At 41.5% G+C, this 25052-nt stretch overlaps 1 protein-coding gene across 5 annotated transcripts in view; it reads left to right on the forward strand.

Moving 5' to 3' along the window:
• The first annotated feature begins 2866 nt into the window (after positions 1 to 2866).
• The window catches only part of RBPJ (recombination signal binding protein for immunoglobulin kappa J region), a 101960-nt gene continuing 79774 nt past the window's right edge, over positions 2867 to 25052 (forward strand). Inside the window, exon 1 of one of the 5 annotated variants that reach the window (XM_047091653.1) lies at positions 2867 to 3012. In XM_047091653.1, coding sequence (XP_046947609.1) covers positions 2954 to 3012 — 59 coding nt within the window. In that variant the 5' untranslated portion in view covers positions 2867 to 2953. Of the gene's footprint in view, positions 3013 to 3165; positions 3246 to 3726; positions 4089 to 25052 lie in introns of those variants that run through there. The other 4 variants (XM_047091652.1, XM_047091646.1, XM_047091647.1 and 1 more) reach the window with 4 other exon arrangements.

The following is a 25052-nucleotide window of genomic DNA, read 5'->3' on the forward strand; positions in this document are numbered from 1 at the left end:
CTCTATTGACAACAGACTGGGGGCGGGAGGCAAGAATGGAAGAAGGGAGAACCACTTAGGAGACTTTCTAGAAACAAGGCGAGGAAGGAGATGGGTCACACCGGGTTGGTAGCCATGGAGGTGTGGGAGTATTTGGACTGTGGGTCTATTTTGTAGGAATGGCTGGCATGATTTGGTTAGACTGGATGTTGGATGTGGGAGGAAAAGGAGGCAAGAATGATTCCAAGGTTTTTGGCTTAGAGAAGTGGGAGGCTGGAGTTGTCACTTACTGAAATGGGGAAAGAATGTAGGCAGTGCATGTTTTAGGGTGAAGATGATTTGTGACTTGGCTTATGGTTACCGTGGCTTTCTGTGGCTGGGACTCTCAGATGGCCATGATTCCAAATTAAGTTAATGGCCTGGACTAGACCACGACTGAAATGCCTTCTTGGAATGAAGGCTCCAACGAATCTGCCCATGGGCATTGTCCTTGTCCTGAGCTATCCCGTTCCAAATATGACTTGCACTGAGCTATAGTATTAAATATTCTTACAGCTTTTTCTCTGTGAAATATTTAATCAAAGGGATAGGAAAATGCGCGCACACACATCATCACACATAACTAAAAATCCTGCAAACAACTCAAAAACTTGATTCCTTGTCCACTACGTAACAAGCAGAACGTGAGCCTCTATCAGAGGACTCACTGTCCTCCAAAAATCAAAACTCAATTCTACCTGAATCAAAACTAATTGCCGGTCCGTGATGTCACTAAGCCACCAGTTCCTGAGAATGCCCTGCTAAGCTGGTACAGAAACCACACCAGGACAATATGAAACGCGCCTGATTGAAGAATGTAACCACGAATTCACTGGTCCAATAATTCAAAAGAAGGGATACGCTGAAACCAGTCATCGCTAAAGCATCTGATGAAACAATACCTAAAATGGAATGAATATTTCAGCAAATAGAAAGGTAAAGGAAAGCAAAGCCAACAGTTTAACTCTTATTAGTGGAAGGAAAGGAAAACCCACAAGAACAGAAACTGATATATAGGAATTACTTCGAAAAGCTAGGAAGAAATCAGGGGAAAGAAAATTTTAAATTGTGTCCTTGAATGCGAGGCGGGCGACAGTGCAGAAGCGCAGAGAGCAGTATTCTTTCCCTACCCAACTCGCGAGGCCAGCGGGTAGATCAGAAAGAAAACAACCAATTGCTAGAAGAGAGTAGCTAAGGAAATCTGAACTTGTTTTAAACCAAGTAAAGTGGTGGCCAGACTAGGTGACTCAGAGGCATGACTCAAACCCGACAGTGGGGGCCGTCAGCTCCCGGAGGCCGGGGGTGCGGCGTCAAACACATTTTAGGAAAGTACCCGGCTCGAGGAAGGCGACAGGAAACCTCCCCGGGGGATCGGCCTGGGGCTCCTCCTGCCCTACAGTCTGACCTCTTACCAAAAGCACCAAGAGGAGTTTCTAATCTCCTGGCTTCCCCTTCTTGCTTTACAGCCCGCCCACCCCGCCACCCATTCTTCTTCCACAAAGTGTCACGCGGCGTGTGTGTGCAACACGTCGTGCCCCCTCCCAGCGGCCTTCAGCCCCGCGCTCCCCGCCACGCGCCCACCCGCCCCGCCTCCGCGGCGAGCCGCTCCCTTCCCACCCCGCCCGCCGCCCGGGCACGCGCGGCACGAACAGCGCCTGGAGCTGCACTAGACAAACACCTGTCCCGCCTGGGCTCCGCGAGATTTGGGGGCGAAAGCATAGGCAACAGTGGGCGCGTTCTCGCGAGGTTTAGGAAATTTCCCACGGCCCGTGTTGTGTCTGAGTTGAGTAGTGGAAGGCGGTGGGAAGGAGGTGTAGCGTGAGACTGGGCTGCCCGCATTGGGCACATGCGCAGTGCCGCTCGCGCGTGCCGCGCCAATCCTGCAGCGCCTTCAGCAGGTCTCCGGCAGCGGATTCCAGTTCTCCGGGTTTTGGGGCTCCCTACAGGAGGCAGTGCCCGATCTGGGAATCTCTAGGAATTGAAAGGGCAAGGCTGGCGGGGGTGGGGGTGGGGGTGGCGGTGGGTTGGAGGTGGAGAAAGGGATGTTGCAGGTAGGAAGAAGGGGTCAGGATTCAGGCCCTTCTTCCTCCTAGTAAATGCCCAGACGGACCAAGTTGGCTCCGGTGTTTCCAGGGTTAGGTTGCCTGAAGTACGTTTCGGGCAGCGACCAGCGTCCTTCACTCTGCCAGGCCCACGGGAGGACCTGGGCAGGGTCTGCCCCCGTTACCCCTGCGTTCACACACGGCTGGGGACTGCGATCAGGTGCTAAAAAGGCTCACACAGCAAGCCAATCTGCGCCCCAGCGGCACCCCTGGTTTGAGTGCGGGGTGGGGGAGTGTTGGCTCTCAATTCCAACGCAGTTTTCACTTCTGGAGAAAACTGCGCAGAGCCCTAACAAGCGTGAGAGAGGTGGACATGAGGGGTGTCTTTGCCAGAGGCCTTGGCCTGACCTCGTTTCACACCCAAGGAGAAGAAAGTTAAGTCCACAGAGCTGAACTGCAAAAGTTTTCCATTTACAGAGCTCTGGAGGGCCAGCCCACGTTGTAACTTGTCTGTCTATGCGCTAGCACGGGGGACCCAATGAGCGAAGACGGTTCTAGGTTTGTCACTCGCAGAACTCCAGGCATCTCCGTAGCTCCAGCATCTAACGCTGACATTAGCATAAGGGAGGCGTCCAATGAACGTCTGAATGAATGAAAAGGGCTGGGAACCAGAGTGAGCGGGAAGCCACTTGGAAAACACCCATTTGAGGAGGTGTTTCATCTAGGCCTGTGAAACGCGGCAGATTTTCCCAGGACCCCTCCTCCCTTCCCCTCGGCCCCGCCTCCTGACCCCTCCATTCCCCGTCCCCGTTGTAATCCCCTCCGGTTTTCCTCAGTCTCCACGTACGTCCCTCAGGGCGCGTCCCAAAACCCGGATAACCGGAGCGCTCCCCATGGACCACACTGAGGGCTCGCCCGCGGAGGAGCCGCCTGCGCATGCTCCATCGCTTGGGTAGGTTTCCAGGGAAGGCAGCGAGCAGGCTCCCCTACTCCGCGGGCGGCGCGAGGCGTCTGGCTCTTCGCGGCGGCTGCGAGGGGAAAAGAAGCGCGGGGGCTGGGTGGAATTGAGGAGTGAGGGAAAAGGGAAGGGGCGGGGGAGAGGGACCAGGGAAGGCGTCAGGGGGAATCTCGCGAGGGTTGGAGTTTTGGCGAGAGTTTGTGGAAGATGGCGCCTGTTGTGACAGGGTAAGTCTGGGGGAATCGGAGCGCTGGGAATCGGGAAAGTTGCGGGCGTCTCGCAGCCCGTGGCGGGCAGCGTGTTCGGGGGCCGCGGCGCGCTTGGCGTCCGGGGCCGCGGGGGCGGCGTCGCGTGCGTCGAGCGCGGCGGCGGCCGCGGCGTGTGGCCGTGCGCTCCCCGCTCTGCGCCGCCGTGGCTCGGGCTCTCGCGCGTGAGGGCGGGCGGCGGCGGCGGCGGCGACGCCGGCGGGTGCGGGCGTGAGTGGAGCCGGGCGCGCGGGGCCCGCGGGCGCCGTGCCCGCCGTGCCCGTCGCGCGCCTCTCGCGCCGCCGCCCGCGGGCCCTGCTTCCCGGCCCCGCGCAGCTTTGTTCCTCCGGGCGGTCGCCGCCTCCTCGCCCGGCCGGTGCCCCCGGCCCCGGGCGCTTTGTCTTTCCCCGCTGCCCCCCGCGACTCTCTACCCCCGGCCCTTTGTTTCACCGCCTTGGGCGCTTTGTCCGACCCGTCGCGCCCCGCATCCCTTTTCCATCTCCTCATCTCAGCTGTCCTTCCTCCCGTGCCCCTTTGTTGTGCCCTTCTCTACTCGGTAGCTCCGTGACCTGCCATAGCCCAGGCACCAGATTTCTGCCTTTTAATTTTTCTTCCGTTTTCTCACTTGTTTTCCTCTCACCTTTCCGTTTGGCACTTGATCACCCCCAGAGTCTTTGTCTCCCCCATCCAGTGGCTTATTCGCTTGGCATCCCCCTTTCCCTCTCATCATCGGTTGATTTATCCACTACCCACGGAGTATGTCGGCTGAACTGTCTCAGCCTCGGGGACTCCATCTGGTGCTCCTGCGAGCAGACAGACCCTACGGTTTGTTGTTGTTTCTGTGGGTCTTAAAGATGCATGGGGATACTTAGTTTCCTCCTCGGCGCTCAGCACCCTTTTCTCTTGGGATTACGTGCACAACCCCCCCTCCCCCCCCACCTTTCTCTCGGGATTACAGTGTCTCCAGTTCTCTTCGCGGTCTCTTTGGGCCCTGGTTGTTTTGCTTGGAAACAGTAGCCCTGGAAAAAGATCTGGTCTCTTGGTTATTGCTCCCCCCGCCCCCTCCACCGCCCGCTCTTAGGCTGTTTCTGACGGCCTAGGCCAAGGGCAGCTGTCGTAGCTTTGCCTCTGGGTTACCTGAGGGTATTGTAGGACGGTTAGAAGAGGTGCGAGGTATCCTTTTCCTGCTGGTGTGTGAGACTAGTTTCAGATATCCACACTGAGTATTCATTTTGTACGTGAACAGTAGTAGAGTGAATTTTGATGTTAAAGGACTTGTGAGTATTCGGATTGAAAATGTCAGCATTTTCTAGACTCTAGTTCTAGAGTTTATTTTACCAGTAACTCCTGCCTAAGGAAAAAGGGAGGCATCCTGCTTGGGAATTTGATATAAATGGTTTACTTTTTCTTAATCTTTAGATAGTTTATACTTGTATGTTTTTGCTCTGTAGATTTGTGACAACCCTTCTGTCCCATCTTGGAGTTGAAGTGAGGAACACGCTTAAGAGTGCAGTTTCTGGTTGATGAATACTGCTTCTAGAATCTTCGTGGAATGCATTAATCAAATGCAATTAAAAGACATTTAAGTAATAGTCTTAGGTAAAGTCACTTCTAATGTTAAAGGAGCTTTAAATTGTTCAGAGTGCTTTTTGTTATGGTAATGTAAAAACTGGGCGTTGTGTGTGGGGGTGGGGGAGAGTTGGTGTGGTGTATTTAAATAGCCTGAATATTCTGGTGCTGGGGATAAGAAGTTTTTGATTTACCAGGATTACTAGACTGAATATACTGTTCACAAGTTTTTTCCCCCTACTAGTTGATCACTATTTTTAGAAGTTGTGTTACCCACAAAATCATTTGGAGTGTCATTTCCTTTGTAAACTAAAAATCCACGTAAAGTGATGCTTAGTAGAGGATGTACAAGATTTAGTGTGGGGAATGTTGGTGCAGTAGAAATCTTTTTTTTTTTTTTTAAGGCTGTGATTAGAATTAGTAGTTTGAATTTTAATTAATGGAAAATGACGTTTCATAATTGATACGTGAGGGTTTTGTGAAACTTTGTTTTCAGTCTGGGTTCCATGAGTGGATTTTACCAGTAATCATTTGTCTCCCATACTTGTTCTTTGTGCATAACCATTCTGTTGCAGGTAAAATCTTGAGTGCGCTTTTTCTGACAGTAAGCAAAGTATAAATATGGTGTAATAATGGGAGGTATTTTGTTCTGACTTGTACGTGTAAGAATGATCACACAAACATCATAAAAACTACTTTCACAAATTGTTTTTTGTTTCTGAATTGAATAAGAGTTTTATTTTGTGATCAAATAAAATGTTGCTTTTACTAAATTATATCAAAAACAGCATATTTAGAAACATACGGGATGGGTTGTGGTTGGGAAACTTTCATTCTGATTATTACTATAAAAGCTTTAAATTTATTGTCCATGCATATTTTAAGTCGGTCTGCAGAGTGTGTTTTCAGGGAAAAAAATATAAAGTGCTCACTTTCCAGATCTATTTTAACATATGCTTCTAGGTATCAGATTTTAAGCAGTTAGGTTGTTAAAAAGTTACCAATTGTCCAATAACAGATTTCTATCAATGTCTTTTAAAGGGGTAAGGTAAAAAATGGTTTGTGGGGGGGGGGGCATTCTTGCCAGCTGTAATTTATTAAATAATCTTTGGCACTCTGGATGGATAAGGTGTTAGGGAAAAAATGGTGTGTTTGAAAGTTCTCACAAATCTTAATTCTAGTATTGGGTCATTTTAAAAATAAAATTTAAAAACCTAGGATGTGGCTTTAAAACATTTTTTGCTTCCTCCTAATACTAAATTTCATGTTATTTCAACTAGGGGCAGTATTTTCTCATGGATTGACTAAAAGTTGTTATTCTTGGCATCTGGCTTTATGATTATTTCCAAGTTACTCTACTTCCCCTGGGCCAATTTCCTAACTATGTAGTAAAATGGGAATTGTAATAACTTGCCACATCTGCACAGGATTGCTGTGCCGTAGGATTTGCAGAGAGCATCCTTGGATAAAAGGTGTAGTAAAGTCTAGGAATTGTTACCAAAATAAGCTGATGTGAAGTAGGTCATATTTTACAGGAAGTCAAGTAGGAGGTTATGAACGAAGTTCTTGGCAAGTTGCAACGGTGATAGTGGGATGAAAAAAAATGAAAATATGCATTATAGCTTGGGTAAATAAAACCAATACATTTTTCCCCCTATAGGCTTAGATGGAGACGGTTAAGTATAACAAATTACAGGTGACGTGTGTGTTGTATAAGAAACTGAAAATCGCTCAAACTCCTAATGATATGTTGTAAAGTTGTGGGATGTTTTCCCTCTATTGATTTGTTTTCTGCATGTGGTAATATTTTTTCAAGTTTTTATTTTATGCATGTGGCAATATATATTTTTTAATGGTAGCACAAAATGTTTTTACTAGACTGTAGGTCAAATTTGTTCATAGTAATGACTGATTTTCAGTATACCTTATAGTTTTCAAAGCTTTGTTATTTGCTCTAAAGAATATTTTCTAACAACCAGGACCATAAATTTCAGGGTTGGCCCTCGGTCGAGGAGAGTTTCACATTTGGGAGATGCTCAGTAGATACTGAACACACGAAAACTGTTGCTTCTCTGTTCCAGGTAGATGATAACATGTCCCAGCTAAGTTCCCCAAGCTAGGTTTCTGGATTCCTCTCTCACACTAACTCTTCACATTTAGTCACTTACAACTGAAACTTTTCTCTCCTGAAAAATCTCTTGAATCTGTCTCCTTCACTCCTACTGCCACAATTCTTGTTCTCCTTTCTCACCTGGATTACTATAAACGTTGGCAGCTTCCTTTTTGTTTGTAGACTCTACTCCTTCATCCAGGTTCCACACCGTCTAAAGAGCAAATCTGATCACTTCATTTCTTAGTTTAAAAACCTTTCAATGGCTCCCCCTAGCAGTCTTCATTAAAGAGGCAGTGGAGTAGAGAGTTGCAGTTCACGTTTAGAATTTAATCTGAACTGGATTCCAGTTCTGTCTCTGCCTCTTCACACCTCTGTAACATTGTAAAGTGATCTAACTTTCCTTGCCTTTTCCATCAATTGTAAGATAATTATTTTTCGTTCAGTGGGATGTGAGGATTAAACGCAAGAAAACACATTTAGTAGGATGTTTGGCACATAGCAGGTGCTTAAAAAATGTTAGTGTGGCATATAGGGTCCTCTGACTATTTCATTTACTTTGTCTCCATCTGAACTGTTGATATTTCCCTTCATAATCAGTGCTCCAGCTGTATTTAAGAATCTGTAGTTTCCTGGATGGATTTAGCAATTTAATGTGCATGAAAAGTGCTGGTATTGGGGTATTATTCAAGACATGAGTCTGAGGATGGTCTACCAGGATCTAGCAGGCTAGCCTCCTTGCCTCTTCCATGTGTTCTTAAAGGAGTCAGTATAATTCTCTTGTGTCATGCTGAGTTGTAATTGTCACACTCAAAGGCTTATAGTTATCTGGTGACAGATACTGTGTGTGTGTGTGTGTGTGTGTGTGTGGTCATTTATATATTCTTATACCCAAAAGAGTGGCCAGTACATGATAGGGACTCAGTAAAAAGGTTTTTTTGAACAAATGACTCGTACTTTGAAACCTTGTTGCAAACTGGTTCCTGTAGGCAGAATTTGATATATACAGAGAATGTATTGATTCTGTAGGGAATTTAGTTGCTGAGGTACCCAAAGGAATTGATATTTTCAGCTACAGGCAGTCTCATAGCCTATGAGAACATTGTAGTAAAATCTTAGAATCTCCTTTTGGATTATACTGTATTGTTTGTGCAAAACTGACAAGCTTAAATTTCACATTTTGTTTTTTGCATGATTGGCGAGTGTTTCTCAGAAGGTTCTATTATTTTTTAATGTTTTAAGTCCTTAGATGCATGGGGATGTATGTTGAAACTTAAGACTCTGTGGACTGCTTTTTTGGGTGTGTGGGGGGGGGGGCGGGGGGAGATCCATGCCACTGAATGAAATAATAACTTGATAATCTTCAGGAAGCCTCAGGAATTGTGGACAAATTACCTATGATTTCTCCAAGCTTCATGTTCTACCTCTATATAAAAGGGAATGATAATTTTGTTTTATTTATCTGACGGGTATCGTGGCTGTCAAGTAAGGTCAAATATGTGAAATTGTAAAATTCAAATAAAAACATGTATGTTTAAGTGATTTGTAAAGAGTAAAGCACTGTATACAAATATTTTAGTTGTAACAATTGGTTTCTTCTGGTAACCTTTCATAGGCAGGGTTCAAGATGGGCTTTTTATTTTGTAACCTGTGGTTTGTGGGTCATGTTTTAGGAAGGCAGCAGTGTATTTAGTGCAGTGGACCGCAGCCCTTGAAATATGTATTTTGGCATTTTGAGCAGACATATTTGGTAAATTACTGCTTGACCATGGATGTTGCCATTAAGTCACCCCCAACTTTTGGGGTCTCCTTGTTACTACTTTCCTCTCTGCTTGGAAAGTGGTAATAATAATGTAGGAATGTTGAATGCCCAACTGCTACCATCTTTCATACACCCTGCCCACAGTTCTGGATGCCCCTTAGGCCTGGCACAATATCATGGTGTCACTTATGCCTCATTAGGCCTTTTTCTGCTTCAGGGAATGAAATGATATCCTAGTGGTATGAAAAAGATAATGTGTTTCCTGAACATGCTTCTGAGGAAAAGCAAGCATTAGAGGCATTGTGGCTTGGGTTGTATAATTGGTAGTAATTACCGATCTGCATAAATATTTGTGTAGGTTTGTTATGCTGAGACAGTATATAATGATAAGCACGACAGTTTTTTAGTCAGATTGGTTATGTTCATGGCAGTCTTGGAAATATCTGCACTATTTTAAGTTTACAAAACAGTATAGAAACCACTGTTTCTTAGGTATCCTAAGTTGCAAAAGCCTTGAGATGAAAATGCTGCACCTGTTGGATGTGAGCTACAATATGCTAGAAAATCAAATTGCCTCTTTTTAACTCCTCATCCATGCTTCCTTTCCTATATTTGATAGTTTTAACTTGGCCTTAGAGCTAATGTGTCTTCTGTGCATTATTAATCAGATGATAGAATTATAAATGAATAAGAGTGTATTTCTCATAAAACGTTTATATAACCAGGAAAAACATTGCTCACTTTATGAAATCCTGTTATTTTTTATTAGTGTGACAAAGATTATAAGGTAACTAATACTGCAGTTTTATAACATAAAGTATAGAACTAGTGTTGTGGGTTTTTTTCTTTATCATTATGAACAATTTATTTTGGAACTAGTCTTGCTCCAGACAGAACATAGTAGCTTTAGGCTGGTTTGCATAATTGAAGGAAGGGTATTTGTTCCCTCATTGGAAAACTGCAGACCCACTAAGATCTTATCTTATTTTGCTAGCATACCTTGTTTTTATTTTATTTTTTTTACGGACCTTATTTTTTAGAGCAGTTTTAGGTTCACAGCAATATTGAGGGGAAGGTACAGAGATAACCCATGTTCTCCCTGCCCCTGTACATAAATAGCCTCCTTCATTATCAACACCCCCCAGCATAGTGGTAGATTTGTTGTAATTGATAAACTTACGGGGCACCTGGGTGGCTCCGTTGGTTGAGCGTCCGACTTTGGCTGAGTTCATGATCTCATGTTTCGTGAGTTCAAGCCCCGTGTTGGGCTCTGTGCTGACAGCTTGGAGCATGGAGCCTGCTTCAGAGTCTGTCTCCCTCTCTCTCTCTCTGCCCCTCCTCCGCTCACTCTCTGTCTCTGTTTCTTTCTCAAAAAATAAACATTAAAAAAAAACTTACATCAACACGTTATTATCTGTGTCTGTAGTTTACCTTAAACTTCTTTGGGTTTGAACAAATGTAAATGTATCTCCCGGTGTGGTATCCTACAGTAGTTTCATTGCCCTAAAAATCCTCTGTGTTCTGCCTCCTCATTCCCCCCCCAACCCTAACTCCTGGCAACCACTGAACTTTTTATTATCTCCACAGTTTCCAGCATACTTTTTCAATTCATTTAACTTTTGGTTTGAGTCTGAGAAAATTTTTCGCTCAAAAAATTATATAGTTCTGTACAAAGCTTCTGATCCATATACCAACTGGAGGAAGTGGAAACATTGAGGTTCCCCGTCATGAAGGGGTGGGGAGGGTGGTTCAGGGAAATGAGTGTAACCACGCTTTGGTGGTTCTTCAGTGTAACTGCAGAAATAATGTTTTAAACAGTTGTTGAGCACGTAATAGGTATGACTGCCATGTATTGGTCTTAAAAAGAAGTCCGGTGAAGCTTATGATTTAGTGGAAAGCAAACAGAGTTATAATAAGGGAAATTATAAGTACTGTAACATGTATAATGGTGGGAACACAGAGGTGTGAATGATTATCTTAATTGGAGGAGAGTTCATAGAAGAGGTGAGAGTTGATGGGGGGGTGTTAGGAAATCAAACTGGAAGAGTGTTTGGGTCTTCTTGGAGGACCTTGAGTGCTAAGTTAAGGATTTGGATATCAATCAGGGATGGGGGCAGGAAGGCTTGAACGTTTTTGAAGAGGTGTGGCTGGGTGTAATCTGTAGAATAGAATGGGATGGATGGAGACCAAAAGAGAAATATAATCAGGGTCTGATCTTGATGGTAGTAGGCTTATCAGTGGAAAGAACAAAGCAGCTCTTTTTGAGACAGGATGGTATAGGAAGCTTTGGAATCCGTGCACTGTAGATCTATGGCTATGAGCATTCACTTAATCTGTCTTGCCGTTGTCTGAAAAATTGGAGAAGATAATACTTCATGGTATTGTTGTGAAGATTAAATGAGATATGGGATATAAAATGCCTAGCTCAGTTCTGGGAGTAGTAGGTGGACTCAATAAATACGTCCTTCTCTTCCCCCTCTCTGGAGAATTGAAAGGATAAGATGGAGAGTGGGCAAGGGTGGAAAGGAGAGTGGGGAGGAAAAAATGGAATGATTGAAACTTGGGTAAAGCAACTGGAAGTAGGAAAGTCTGAGTGATGTAAGCAGGTACAGGAGAATCTGCCTGATAGTGTTTTGTTTCCTTTAGCTTTTAAATAACTGCTGAATACTTACTTTTGCTTATTTCTGTAACAATTTTGTATACTTTGGTAACATTTAACATCTTTCTGCGTTACATGAATAGATCTGTTTCGAGTATCCCTCCCTCTCTCTCTGATTTGTCAGCGAGCTCCATAAAGACAGGATCAATATTTTACTTATCTTGTATAATTATGGTATAGCTGTTATCAGCTAGAATGTTACGTGCTGGATGAATAGGACTTGAATGGATTTAATTATATATAACGCTTGCCACTAGGTGGCACTTAGTCTAAGTGATAAGGCTGACATGCAGCATAGTTGGTCTATGAAAAACCCGTGGAGAAACTTGACCTCCTGGATTATGTTCAGCTTTCTGCCATTTCTGGACCATACTTTTTGAAGTAGAATACGAAACATTAGCAAACTGAAAACCCATAGTGTTGAAAAATAGAAAAAGCATAATGCCATTTCAACATGTCCTCTAGAAAAAAGCTGAAAGGAGAGGCTCAGTGAAATGCCACAAGTGACCAAACTCTCCATCTCCAAATGTATTGACAGTGAAGCTTGGTGGTTAGAGTTTAGGCTATAGTTTCTAAGGTTAAAGGAGGAGACTTTGGGAATTTGCTTCTTATTGGACTTAATGAAAGATGATGAAGTGTGGTTTGTAAGGATACTAGACTGTGATTCTGTATTCTTATTTATTTTTGGTATATTATATTCTTCCTGTAACATACCATAGAATGTAATTATATCTTGTGTGACAAATGTTACAGATTATTAAATCCATGCCATTCAGGAAACTTCAGAGCTGGAAAAGATCTTGCTAATCATATGTTCTAAAGTCACCACTCATTTAAACGTAGGCACAGATGGACTGAATAATTTCCAGTTGGCTAATGGCTGAGACACATTCAATGAATGAGGTGAGACTAGTTCTAGCATGCTTTTTGGGGAGAGACTTGTGCTGGTCTTTTACTCTCTTCAATTTGTACCACTCAGCTCCGTTTTTAAAAAAAATATTTTAACTTAACTTTTAAAAAAAAATTAATGTTTATTTTAGAGAGAGAGAGAGCGCGAGCAAGCGTGCAAGTGGGGGAGGGGCAGAGAGGGACCGAGACACAGAATCCCAAGCAGGCTCCAGGCTCAGAGCTGTCAGCACGGAGCCTGACACGGGGCTTGAACTCAAGAACCGTGAGATCATGACCTGAGCCAGAGTTGGATGCTCAACTGACTGAGCCACCCAGGCATCCCCATTCAGCTACCTTTTAATGTTACATGCACTTTGCTTTCTTTTTCTTTCTGTGAGTGCGGTCTTCGACCAAGAATACAAATCTCTCATCTCCGAGCCTGGTTGGAGTGATACTGCCAGTGTTGCTTAATAAACGGTCAGCTCTGGGGCACCTGGGTGACTCTGACTCTGACTTAGATCATGATCCCACAGTTCGGGAGTTTGAACCCCACATGGGACACTGTGATGTCAGCTCAGAGTCTGCTTCAGATCTTCTGTCCTCCTCTCTCTGCTCCTCCCCTGCTTGCACTCTCTCAGAAATAAACAAAACAAAATAAATGGTCAGCTCTGAGCCTGCCGTTCTTACCTCCTCTGCTGTCTTCCTTCTTGATGCTGCTTGTGTTCTTTATCTTGTATTTCTGATTGACCAGGGTGGCCTCTTTTAGAACACATTTCTTCTCAATGCACACTTCTCACCCAGTGTGCTTTAGCCATCCCTCCTCAAGAACTGTCTTGGTTCAGTTACCCCTGGCCCAGCCCAGCCTCTGCCTCTCGCCTCTCGCCTCTCTAGCATCTTAGTTCTGCCACTTGCACTAAATTGCAGCTGGTTGTTTCCAAAGCTGCTGTTAGAGAAAATGGAAGGACAGAAGAGGAGATTGAGAAAAAGAAGATGGTCATATAGGGAAGGAGGCCACAACTTGAAATTTTATAGTGAAAGATAGGCTCATTTGTGAGCCTGATGATTTTCATACAGTGAGTTTTCTAGTGTGTATTTCTTTTTTTTTTTTTTTTTAACGTTTATTTATTTTTGGGACAGAGAGAGACAGAGCATGAACGGGGGAGGGGCAGAGAGAGAGGGAGACACAGAATCGGAAACAGGCTCCAGGCTCTGAGCCATCAGCCCAGAGCCCGACGCGGGGCTCGAACTCCCGGACCGCGAGATCGTGACCTGGCTGAAGTCGGACGCTTAACCGACTGCGCCACCCAGGCGCCCCTCTAGTGTGTATTTCAAGGCAGTATCATTCTCTTGACTGTGGAATTCATTAAGTGTGTTGTGTCTGTCATCTGTGCTTATTCAAATGTGAAGGAAGTGAATTAAATCCATTTCAGCATTCCAGAGGTAGTAGTGAGTTTTAGTAATTTACTTACAGCTTATAATGAGTGCCATTATTTGATTAAATGGATCGCACTGAATTAGTGGGAGTTGCCAGTTCACTATTATAATGTTTAAAAAATGAACTTGGTAGCTGTAGCTTTCAAAGATTCTTTCCTAATTATTGATAAACAATAGTTCATCAATAGTCAATAGTCAAAGTCAATAGTTTAGCAAACATTAAGAAGTTTTAGGAAGTTTTCATCCTGGCCTTCCCCCCCACCCCAATATAGGGGAAATACTTTTCCATATAGGATTTTACCTAGACGATACATATCACTGACATAAGCCTAGTTTCCAGGGTGCAATTCCTGAAAGTTGTCAGTTGGTCAATTAAATATCTTAAGTTACATTAGGATTTAAATTAACATGGAGGCTTAGATGTGCAGTTGATTTATTTTTTCATCTCATTTTAGCTTGTTTTTCTAATTATTTCAAGGAAGTGACTGTGTTGATGTGGAAGTTTTTCTTAAGGGTTAATTAATGTCATCTGTAAACAGTTACCTTGATTATTTTTTGTGTTGGAAAAATCACTCATATAAGAAATTCAAAAGTTATTTAAATATGTCATGGAAAGTCAGCCATGGTAGTCTTCCACCAGGAAATTAACTACTGTGAACAACTGGGAGTATAGTTTTCAACTTTTTCTTTTAAAGTGGAAATGCTGACATTCTGTTTATTACGTGTCAATAGTTTAGCAAACATTAAGAAGTTTTAGGGAGTTGACATTTTGTTGAATATCTGCTGAGTCCTCAACTACGTTGTGAGGGAGATGGTATCTCCATTTTATAGATAAGTCTGAGGGTCAGGAATTTAGTAATTTAATTCAAGTTCACACAGCTTTACTTCTGCCTCTGCCATTGATATAGATTTGACTATAACTGTATTCTTACGGAATGTGTCTTTTTCTTATTTTGTGTAACAAGTTTTTATTTTTTAGATGATACTTTCTGTCAACTTTATGTATTTTGTCACAGATTTCCATTTGTCATTCAATTTTACTTACTTATTGTCTTAAATGGTTTAAAAATTTTTACGTAATCCAGTTTGTAGTTTGTCCTTTTGCTTTGTGTTTTGCTTGTCTTCCTCACCCCTAAGATTATGAAGGCATTCTTATGTTTTTCTTATAAATGCCCTTTTACAGTTTATCCCTTTAACCTTTCTGGGACGTTTTTGTTTGGTTGTTTGGTTGGTTGGTTTTTTTGCTGTGTTATGTGATGTAGAGGCTGACCTTATTTTTTCCAAATGTATAACCAAATGTACAGCCTTGTTTTCATATACTCATTTTTTTGTCTTCTGTTTTAAAGGGTTGTGGCTCTTAAAATGAGGTCTTTGGACCAGCAGCAATGGGATAATCTGGGAACTTGTAAGAAATGCACATTCTTTCACACTCTACCCCAGACCTATGTCTGAAGCTCTGGAGGTGAGGAGTCCAGCAGTCTGTTTCCCTCCAGGTGGTTCTGGTGCCAGTTGGAGTTTGTAAAACACTGTGAGAACTCTTTAAGGAAGGGCAGGCCCTCTATTTGTGCACAAGGTCCCATCTCTTCTCGGCTACTCTAGAACATTGGATAGCCAGCTAGCCTCCCCTGTCTCTGGTCTCAGTTTTTTTCCTTTCTGCTGAAACATGCTTGACAGTATACAAACATGCTGTTATTTTTCTGGACTCTGCTTTAGTCCTCTATTTCTCTTTTGCCCTTTGCAACAAACTTCCTGTGGAGAGTTCTTCTATCTCCAGTTACTCTTCATTCTCCCTAAAGCAACTTCAGCCAGGCTTTTATCTCCACCACTCCAGCAAACCTGCTCCTCTCCAGTTACCAGTTACCCTGCAGGTTATTGTAGTGGTCAGTTTTTTCAGATGTTATCTGAGTTGATGAACATTTGATATCTTAGATCACTCCTTTCTTGCTCACACATTTTTTTTTTTCATTTGGCTTGTAGGATACCACACTCTTGGTTTTCCACCTTGCTGGCACCTTTTTCTTGGTCTCTAGTACGTTCTCATTTTACCACATTTATCCTGCTTTTTATCCCACACTCTGTACTCCTTCCTGTTTTATTTTTCTCACTCACATATATCAATTTCTAACTATGTATTATTTGCCTTTTGATTTTGTGTTTCTCTGCCCTACTAAAATAGAGTGCTTGGTACATAGAAGGTACTCAGTAAGTATTTGTTGAATGAATGAACCGATGAAGTGTTCTAGCAACATCACTTTTTGAATGCTCTGTCGTTTTCTCACTGATTTAAAACCCTACTTCTACTACCGTATGTTATCAAGGTTTTTAAAAAATATTTGTGTATTTTGAGGGAGAGAACACGCAAGCAGGGTAGGGGGAGAGAAAGAGAGAGGGAGAATTTAAGCAGGTTCTACTCCCAGTGCAGAACCTGATGTGGGGCTTGATCTCACTCCTGTGAGATCATGACCTGAGCCCAAATCAAGAGTTGGATGCTTAACCAACTGAACCATCCAGGCATTCCTAAGGGGCTTCCTGGTATTAATACAGATTCATCTAATGTGTTTTAAATGTAATCTGTTATCTGAATGTGATGCTCAGTAGCCTTGAGATCTGTTGTTAAATTTAGCTTTTGCCATTGTCTGGTGGGGAAAGTAGCAGTCGTGTTTGATACAAATTTAACCCAGGTTTACCTGCTAGTTGGTGGAAGAGTTGAAATTCAGACTCCTGTCACTAAGGATTGTGGAATCTAGTATGTGATGATGCTACTGGGCACTCTTCCTGTCCACACCCTCCTCCTCAAATTTGAGATTAATAACCTTTAGTCCTCCATCTACAGGATTGGGTGTGCTCACTGAATAGAAGAGCCCCTTCCCTAACTCCAGCCAGAGTGAAGATCTGAGGCAGGAGGATGAAGTTCAACAGGAATTTGGTTTATGTGGGATTTTGGTCTCTGCATTTCAGTGTATGATTTTGGAAGAAAGGTTGTGGAAAGAACACAGGCTGAAGGTCACGAAACACATTCTTTTCACTACTACCAACTAATTTGATGCTCTGCTTCCCCTTTTGTTTGTGTGTGTTATTAATACCTGTGATTTAAGCTGTAAGTTAAACAGGATATTATACGTGTCAGAGAACTTAGAAAATAATTCTTATACTGTGTAAATGAAAGGTAGTACTATTAAGAATGACTTGAGTCACGTGTTTTTGGTGCTCTAGATACGTTTGGTTTTTTTTGTATTACACTGGAGTACTTTTGATTTTGTTTTATGTCAAACTGTTTTATAAATGTAATTTTAAAGTTTTTGCTGCAAATGTTGTTTTTCTAAGACAGCAGCTGTGGATGTGGCTTAAAAACTGATGAGCATCTACAATGATGAGCCTTTATGGAGCAATGAAAGGCTGCTCACAAATTGTAGCCACAGTTGAAATGAATTCTGTGTTTGTTATTTGTGAATCCCTAAGGGTAAATGTGTTTTGAGGGGGGTGAGTTAGGATAGTACAGACTGAGAAAGTGTTTCTGTTCTGGTAATCTTTGGAGTCATTTCTGCTACTGCTCTTTCCTGTGGCTGAAGGAATTTGGAATATTTTGCTTGACCTCTTTGATGATTCTTTCTCTATATGTATTATTTGGATATATGTAAAGGTAAATTGTAATACTACGATGTTCTGTGGACCTAGTTTCTGTCATCGAATATTTTTACTCTCAGCAACTACTGTGTATAATAGCTCTTGTGAATGATACTTAACCTGTGTCTGCTGTCTAAAACTATTAAGTGTTGGGCTGTTTGGACCTAAATATTTTCTATTTGGTATGATTAGCTCATGCATATCAATAGTTTTAGGTACAGCGCATTTATTCATTTTTATTTCAAAAGAATATGGTTTTAACATGTTATTGAACAGGTTCAAATAGTTAACTCTAAGTTACTAAAAGTAGTTTTACTCCAAGATACGAAATACCACATCTAGAGCTGAGCTACAAGGAATATTGAGGAGCTGTGGTTTTTTTCTATCAAAATATCTAGGAGATATATTTCTCAAAAGAATTCTAGAAAATGTCTCTTTAAAAAAAAAGGAAGGGTGGAAAAGTGATAGTTGGAACAAATGAGGATCCATGGCCAAAAAAACCCCACCACTGTGTATGTGGAATTATGACCAGTATTTCTGAATGTCTTAGAATATAGAATTGCAAATGTCTGTATTTATGTATTTAAATCATCATAATAGATTCACTTTACTTTTTTTTTTTTTCAAATGTTTACTTATTTTTGAGAGAGAGAGAAAGAGAACACCAGTGAGGGAGGGGGAGAGAGGGAGAGACAGAATCTGAAGCAGGCTCTCCACTGTCTGCACAGAGCCCGATGCGGGACTCCAACCCACGAACTGTGAGAACGTGCTCTGCACCGAAGATGGATGCTTAACTGACTGAGCCACCAGGCGCCCCAGATTCACTTTGCTTTTGTAGACAGTACTTAACATGCTTCTTCATCATAAATTGTTGAGTATTGAGGATATAAAAAAATAAGTTGTTAAAATTGACTTTTTTTTTTCTGTTAAATTTAGTCTCATTCCTCCTAGTAGTAAATTTTAAACTTTGACAGTAATCTCTTTATTGTATGGGACATGTTTTCAAGAGGATTTTATGCCCATTGAAAAATAACAATTTTTGTGAATTGTACTTACTATCTATAGTCACTTGTAGCTATAAAAGCATTTCCGGTGAGTTACCTCTGATTCATAACCAAGTTTTAGCAGAGCAGATGTAGACTACCAATGGAATAATTAGCCAAAACATATTAGGGGGTTAGAGAGCCCTCTGTGTAACACTTAATTTCTTGGCCAGTTTTATATGAATAATTAGTTTTAAGGCAGTTAAAATGTCTTCTCTTGGGATTTCACAGTTGTCACTGATAGCTGTAATCACTAGGGGAGTAGAAATATTCTTTCCATCGAACAGATGGCTTTCCTAGCTCTAGTCCCTAACAGTGCCTATTGAGGTTGATGTTTATGTTGGATGATTTCCTAATCACACCTTTTGAAAGATCACACCTGGTAATAGAATATGATGTAGATGATAAAATGACTTAGTGAATTTGAGAACTTGTAAAAGTTGGAAGTGTATATAGTTCCCACGCTCCTGGGGAAGGTAATCTGTTTGTGTTAGAGCAATCGGTAGTGGCTAGTAATGCCTCAGCTGTCCTGTCAGGGATTCCTTAGCTACCTCTTCCACTTTTTGACTTTCATTAGCTCTGACATTAGTGTGCTGTTTTCATTTCTGTCTGGTCAGATGATCAGCCCATCCAGTGCTTTGAGGCATTGGTAGTTTCTGTTAGGATTAAGGATAGGTTTCCATTGTGTATGAGGAAGATTTCCAGAGGATACAATGGTGCAGGAGCTTACAATTACAAGATCACATCTTTTTTCAGCTCTAATGTGAAGCTTATGTGGACATTTTACTTGTTACTAATGGGATTATTTTATCCCTTTTTATTTTTTTTATTTATTTAAAAAAATTTTTTTTAATGTTTATTTATTTTTGAGACAGAGAGAGACAGAGCATGAATGGGGGAGGGTCAGAGAGAGGGAGACACAGAATCTGAAACAGGCTCCAGGCTCCGAGCTGTCAGCCCAGAGCCTGACGCGGGGCTCGAACTCACGGACCGCGAGATCATGACCTGAGCCGAAGTCGGCCGCTCAACCGACTGAGCCACCCAGGCGCCCCATCTTATCCCTTTTTAACACGTCTGTTTTCTTTCTGTTTGTAAATTTAAAAACTCTTGCACACGTGTATTGGAGATTTGCATGTATGCTTATGCTCCTGAAATTTCAAAACCATAGTCAACTATTAAGAGTCTAAGGACTTTGCATTTGTAGGCTATATTTACTCAATAGCAATAAATGTTTGTTTGCTTTGAAGTCATTTCTTAATGGCATCTGAAAGCCACTGACATTTTGGAGATTGGTGAAGACAGGTTGCCTTTTGGAAAGATAGGGCTGGGCTTTCCATCTTTAATGGAACTGGTTGGGGCAAGTAGTAAGAGTAGATACAGTTATGGTAGATCTCAACTTTGGAGCTATCAAAAATTTGTCAAGGAAAAAAATTCTGGTGCTTTATACTTGTCAGAGGCAGGGTAGTGGTGCCATTTGTTAGATGGGATGGCACAGAGATAAATGGCACAGTAGAGGAGTTGAGTTAGTGTTGAGGGGGAGAAGTTGCTGGTTTTGAGTGTGTTTAGTTTGAGGCCCTTGTAGGAGAGCCAGATGAGGACATCTGGCGGCCAGGTATGTATATGTGTTATGTCTGTGGTTCCTGGAGCTCAGGAGAGAGGGCCAGGTTGGAGATACACACCTGAAGGCTGTTAGATGGTAATTATAACCTTGGGCGTGGGCACAACGTTCCTTGGGAGTTGGTGTTAAGCAGAGATGAACTGCTGGTGAGCACCAACATTTAAGGAATCAGTAGAGATGTAGAAACCAGTGAAAGGAGACTAATGCAAGAGACAGAAACCTGGGCAGTGTAATGTCACAAAAATGAAAAGAGTACTTTCAGAAGGAGGGAAACTAGTCACTTGTGTCAAATTGGAAAGAGGGCAAATGCTGTAAATCCAAGTGTTCACCAGATGTAAGACTTCAAAGACCTTGACCAGAACAGTTTCAGTGCAGTGGGGTCTGTACTGGGGATTGTCATGGGTGAGGGCACGGAGACAACTCTTTCAGGAGTGACGGCTGTGAACTTGGTGTGAGGGACGCTGTGTGTGTTGTGATGGAGCTTTTGAAAGTGAAGTAGGCTGGACTTGTTTAGCTGCCGATTGGAAGGAACACAGAGAGGGAAGAGGATGAAACTTAGATTGAAAACTCTGTTGGTTCTTTTTACAAAGGGTTTTTGTTGGGGAGGCGGGCGCACATTCAGTAATGCTGTGACTGTGAGGAAGTTCACGAATTTGATTCTGTTAACTTCTCAGTCTTTTCACGTGCACTGTCTCGAGTTAAGATTGAGATTCTTTTTTTTTCCCTCCTGAAGGGGTGGCGCTTATGCTTGGTTCTTTAATATTTTTTGCTTGGTGTCTCTCTGATTATGTGAAGTGGTGGTTTTCATTTCCTGTGAAGCCAGAGAAGGTTGCGTGTCTTTGGGATCTTGATCCGCACACACTGCAAAAGCTGTGCGACACGTGCAGGAGTTCGTTTTGTACTGTGCACTGTGCCACAGTTTCTAGACTTCTGATCGCTCACCTGTATCCATAGAAAGTTAACATGTACCACAGTGTATGTGATGATGTATTCAGTTACGCTGAACTGTTGTACTTTAATAATAAACACAGCAAAATATGTACGGAAATTTGAAATGTAGAAAAATACTGTGATAAAAATGAAGTAAAGTTTTAAAGATACTTTAATAGAATGGAAAAAAAAACTTTTTTTTTTTATCTTTGCACATGTTTTTTAGTGGTGGCATTGTATTTAAAGACCACTTTGCTATTTTTTAAATTGTGGTAAAGTGTACATAATATGTACTTCATTAATTTTTTAAAATCTTGGTTAATTTTTTGTGATAGGGTCATTCAAAGGGCTAGATTCAAGTTCATTTTATTTCTATACACATCAAGTGATTTTTCTTAGCTTAAAAGCCATTGTTTACCTTAAGTGATTTTAATTTTACAAAAATAACTTGTAGATAGCATACTACAGGAAGCTGCCTGTCTTCACAAGAAAACTAATCAATTTCAGTACATTTTTGTATAAGAAAAACGAGTAACTGTCTTGTTTCACAGCCCTTTGAAGTGCTTTGCCACTAGTTACAGAGCAAAGCAAACCTCTGTGTGGTAGGAGAGATTTTCCTGGTTACTTCTTATCTCATGAAGATACAATGTTTTACAAAACTAGCCACATCCATAGCATCTGGTAGTACTTTGTGCCTTTCTGTCATCCTGTTGTCACTTGCTAATGAAAGATAAAATGAAAGTTCTTGTGTGATGGGATTTCAGTACGCTTTTTACAGGAATCTGCTTTTATTTTGGTTAAAGCAGCCATGCTCATAGCAGATAATGCTCTCACTGGTTTTCTGTAAAATGCTTTTTATTAAAGTCAAAAAAGCTCCCTCCTGAAGATACCTTGTCTTTTTGTTCATTGCTCTATCACTTGCACCTGGAAGAGTGCTTGTTATGTAAAAGACACTCAGTAAATATTTAACTGTATAATGAATTTGCAATTGAGAATATTTTCACATAGATATTTTCTTAGAAAATTTTGCATTTCATTAAAAAGTCAGAAAATACTATAAACTAAGGCATATTAAAAAACCATCTATACTACCAACTATATGGCAAATTTCTTATACTATGTAATTAAATTTTTTTTTAATTTATTATTATTGAGAGAGCATATGAGTGGGGAAGGGGCAGAAAGAGGGGGGCGGAAAGAGGATCCGAAGTGGGTTCTATGCTGACAGCAGCCCAATGCTATCCAGGTGCCCTGAGCTTGTGACTCTTGATCTCGGGGGTCCTGAGTTCAAGTTTACTTAAAAAAAAAAAAAATCATACTAAAAGGTAGTTTTAGTGAAAGAGACAGTGTGGCTTCTGGATTTGCATGATGACAGATTAAAAGATGTCAGGCTAACTCTTGGTAAGAAACATGTTTTACTCTAAATTGATAGTTAAGGAAGATGAACAAATTTATTTGCCTGAGCAAAATGTAATTGTAAAGGAGAGGAACTTTACAGGAGTTAACATGTTTTATACATTAATTTGGATTACCTAAATAATTACTTGAAAAGTTTTGCTTTATTAAGGTACATAACGTTTCTGCTAATGCTGTTGATTTAACAATAAATATAGCACCATTATACAGATTAATATATAATCTCTGACCTAGGAAAAACATAAATACTAAGACTATTCAGACAGAAATAGGGAAATAGGACAGTGTGAAGGCCTAATGTTAAGATCAGTGGGAAAAAGACATAAATATTTGACTGCTGGGATATTGTGATTTATGAGAAGTATATGTTTGGTTATTCAGATGACCACACTGCCTTTTTCATATAGGTCTTCATCCACAGGGCATGGTTCATAGTTGCTAAAACCCTTGGGATTTCCTAAGAGATGGGAGTGATAAGGGTTTCTCTTCTTACGTTAATGAGATGACTTTTGGAAGGCCCCTTAGGATGGGGGCTGGTTGCCGGAGGGAACCAACCTTGTGATTAGAGGGATGGAACTTTCATTCCCCGCCCCTCCCCACCACCTCTGTAGGTTGAACCAATTACCAAAGCCCAATTATTTAATAAATCATGAGTTTGTAATAAAGCCTCCACTAAAACCCCAAAGGACAGGGTTCAGAGAACTTCCAGGTTGGTGAACACTTGGAGTTATTTACTTGGGAGAGTCGTGTATGCCTGGAAAGGGCATGGAAGCTCTGTGCCCATCTTCATACCTTGCCCTGTGCATCTCTTCCATTGGGCAGTTCCTTAGTTATATCCTTTTATACTAAACTGGAAGGCAGTTCCTTAGTTATATCCTTTTATACTAAACTGGAAATCTAGTGAGTGAAATGTTTCCCTCAGTTCTGTGAGCAGAACTTGCAAATTAATCAAACCCAAGAAGCTCCTTGGAACCTCCAATCTATAGCTGGTCTGTCAGAAGCACAGGTAATAAACTGGGCTTGCAACTAGCATCAGAAGTGGGGGTGGGGCAGTCTTTAGGACTGAACTCTTCACCTGGGGAATCTGTCTCCAGGTAGTGTCAGAGTTGAGCTGAATTGTAGGACATCCTGCTGGTATCCAGAGAATTGTTTGTTGGTGTGGGAAATACCCTCCCCATGTTGGAATTGGTACCAGAACCCATTTAACCACATACTTAGGTCTCCAGGCATCGCTTAAACTTTTTTTTTTGAGAATGCTCTGTGACATAAACAATTGATTCAAGGCAACTATGTCTATCAGAGTAACTTCTTTATATGGCCTGTTTTCTGTACAAACTTTTATCTTTTTCTATGAGCTTTCTGTTTTGATGGTATGTTTATATATTTGGAATTATGTATATGCTAGATGGAACCTGCTGCCTTAGTTTATACGGTCGGTTGCTCAGTAGGAAAGCTATAGTAGCAGCTTCTCCAGTTAAGAAGGGAAGTATGCCAAGAGCTGCTTTGGTGTATGTGTGTTTGTGTTTGTTGCATGTCTACTTTGGGATCACAATGAGTTGATACTGTTTATGATAGCGATACTGTTTATCTTTGATTAAAGATCAATAAAAAGTCATTTAAATTGTTTTAAATTCAAAGTAGCATTAATCTCTACCTCTGCGTTTTTGTCCTAATGGTAGCAGTTTTAACACATCCATTGTTTTGTCTGTAGGATTGGAGTTGACCTCACAGCTTTTAAAAACCAAAACCAAACAAAAAACTCTCCGTGGCATTTTAGTAAGTCCATATATGAGAAGGTTCATAGGAATTGTTTTGTCGAACGCATACAGGAGTTTCTGCCACGATGCCATATATATCTTGACAAACCTTGGACTGCAAAATCATGCCGTGAAAGTAATAAAGCTTATTGGGGCAAAACGGATGGATGGGGCAGACTACTGAAAATCCATGGAACTCTGCTCTTGAATACTAACTAAGAACAGTAGCAATTCTAATAAAAAACAAAAAACAAAAGACCACACTTTTTGTACCTTGTATTACCATCAGTCTTCGGAGTCTTATACTTTGAGCTATAGCCTCCTCCCTGTTGTAAGAGTTGTAAGTTCTAGAAGGGCGTTGCTTCCGAGAGACTATTCATTAAAATTAAAAATTGAATCCGAGGTGTGTAGCCTTCTTCATTAATCCATTGTTTGAATACAGGTGGAATTTTTTTGCAGTTTCTTCATCTTCACAGGCAGCTTTGTTTTGCCAAATAGGTTAATTTAGCCAAAAGAGTAACAATTCCTGAAGCCACTAGATCAACCACTATTTACAAGAAAGAAAAGTACTTTGGTAGATTTTTCAGGGTTTTTTTCCTTAAAATATTCATCTTTTGCTAAGGTTTTCTCTGTAATTGTGAAAAAGCTTGTTCCAGTTGCCTTAAAACATTAATATGCTGGGAAAAATCATGTTAATGTCAATATGACTTCCTTTTATACTAGCTTTATTTCCCTGTTTCTAGTCTCCTGAGAAGTAATTCACAGCAAAGGGAGATACATTTTAGCAGAACAGAGTTTATTTTTGTTTTGATTGGATTTATAAAATTGCATATGGTGAGTGGCAGGTGAGTATTAGTTTTGGAATCAGACCGGACTTTGAATTCTGGCTCTGCCATTGAAATGTCACTTTCTGCAAGTTACTTGACTTCTTTAAGCCTCAATTTCTGTATTTATAAAATGGAATTATTATACTTCCCAC

The sequence above is a fragment of the Lynx rufus genome, unplaced genomic scaffold, assembly GCF_022079265.1.
Source record: "Lynx rufus isolate CCGP_SWC_20201006 ecotype Redwood Valley unplaced genomic scaffold, mLynRuf1.p SCAF_3, whole genome shotgun sequence".
Classification (NCBI taxonomy): Eukaryota; Metazoa; Chordata; class Mammalia; order Carnivora; family Felidae; genus Lynx; species Lynx rufus.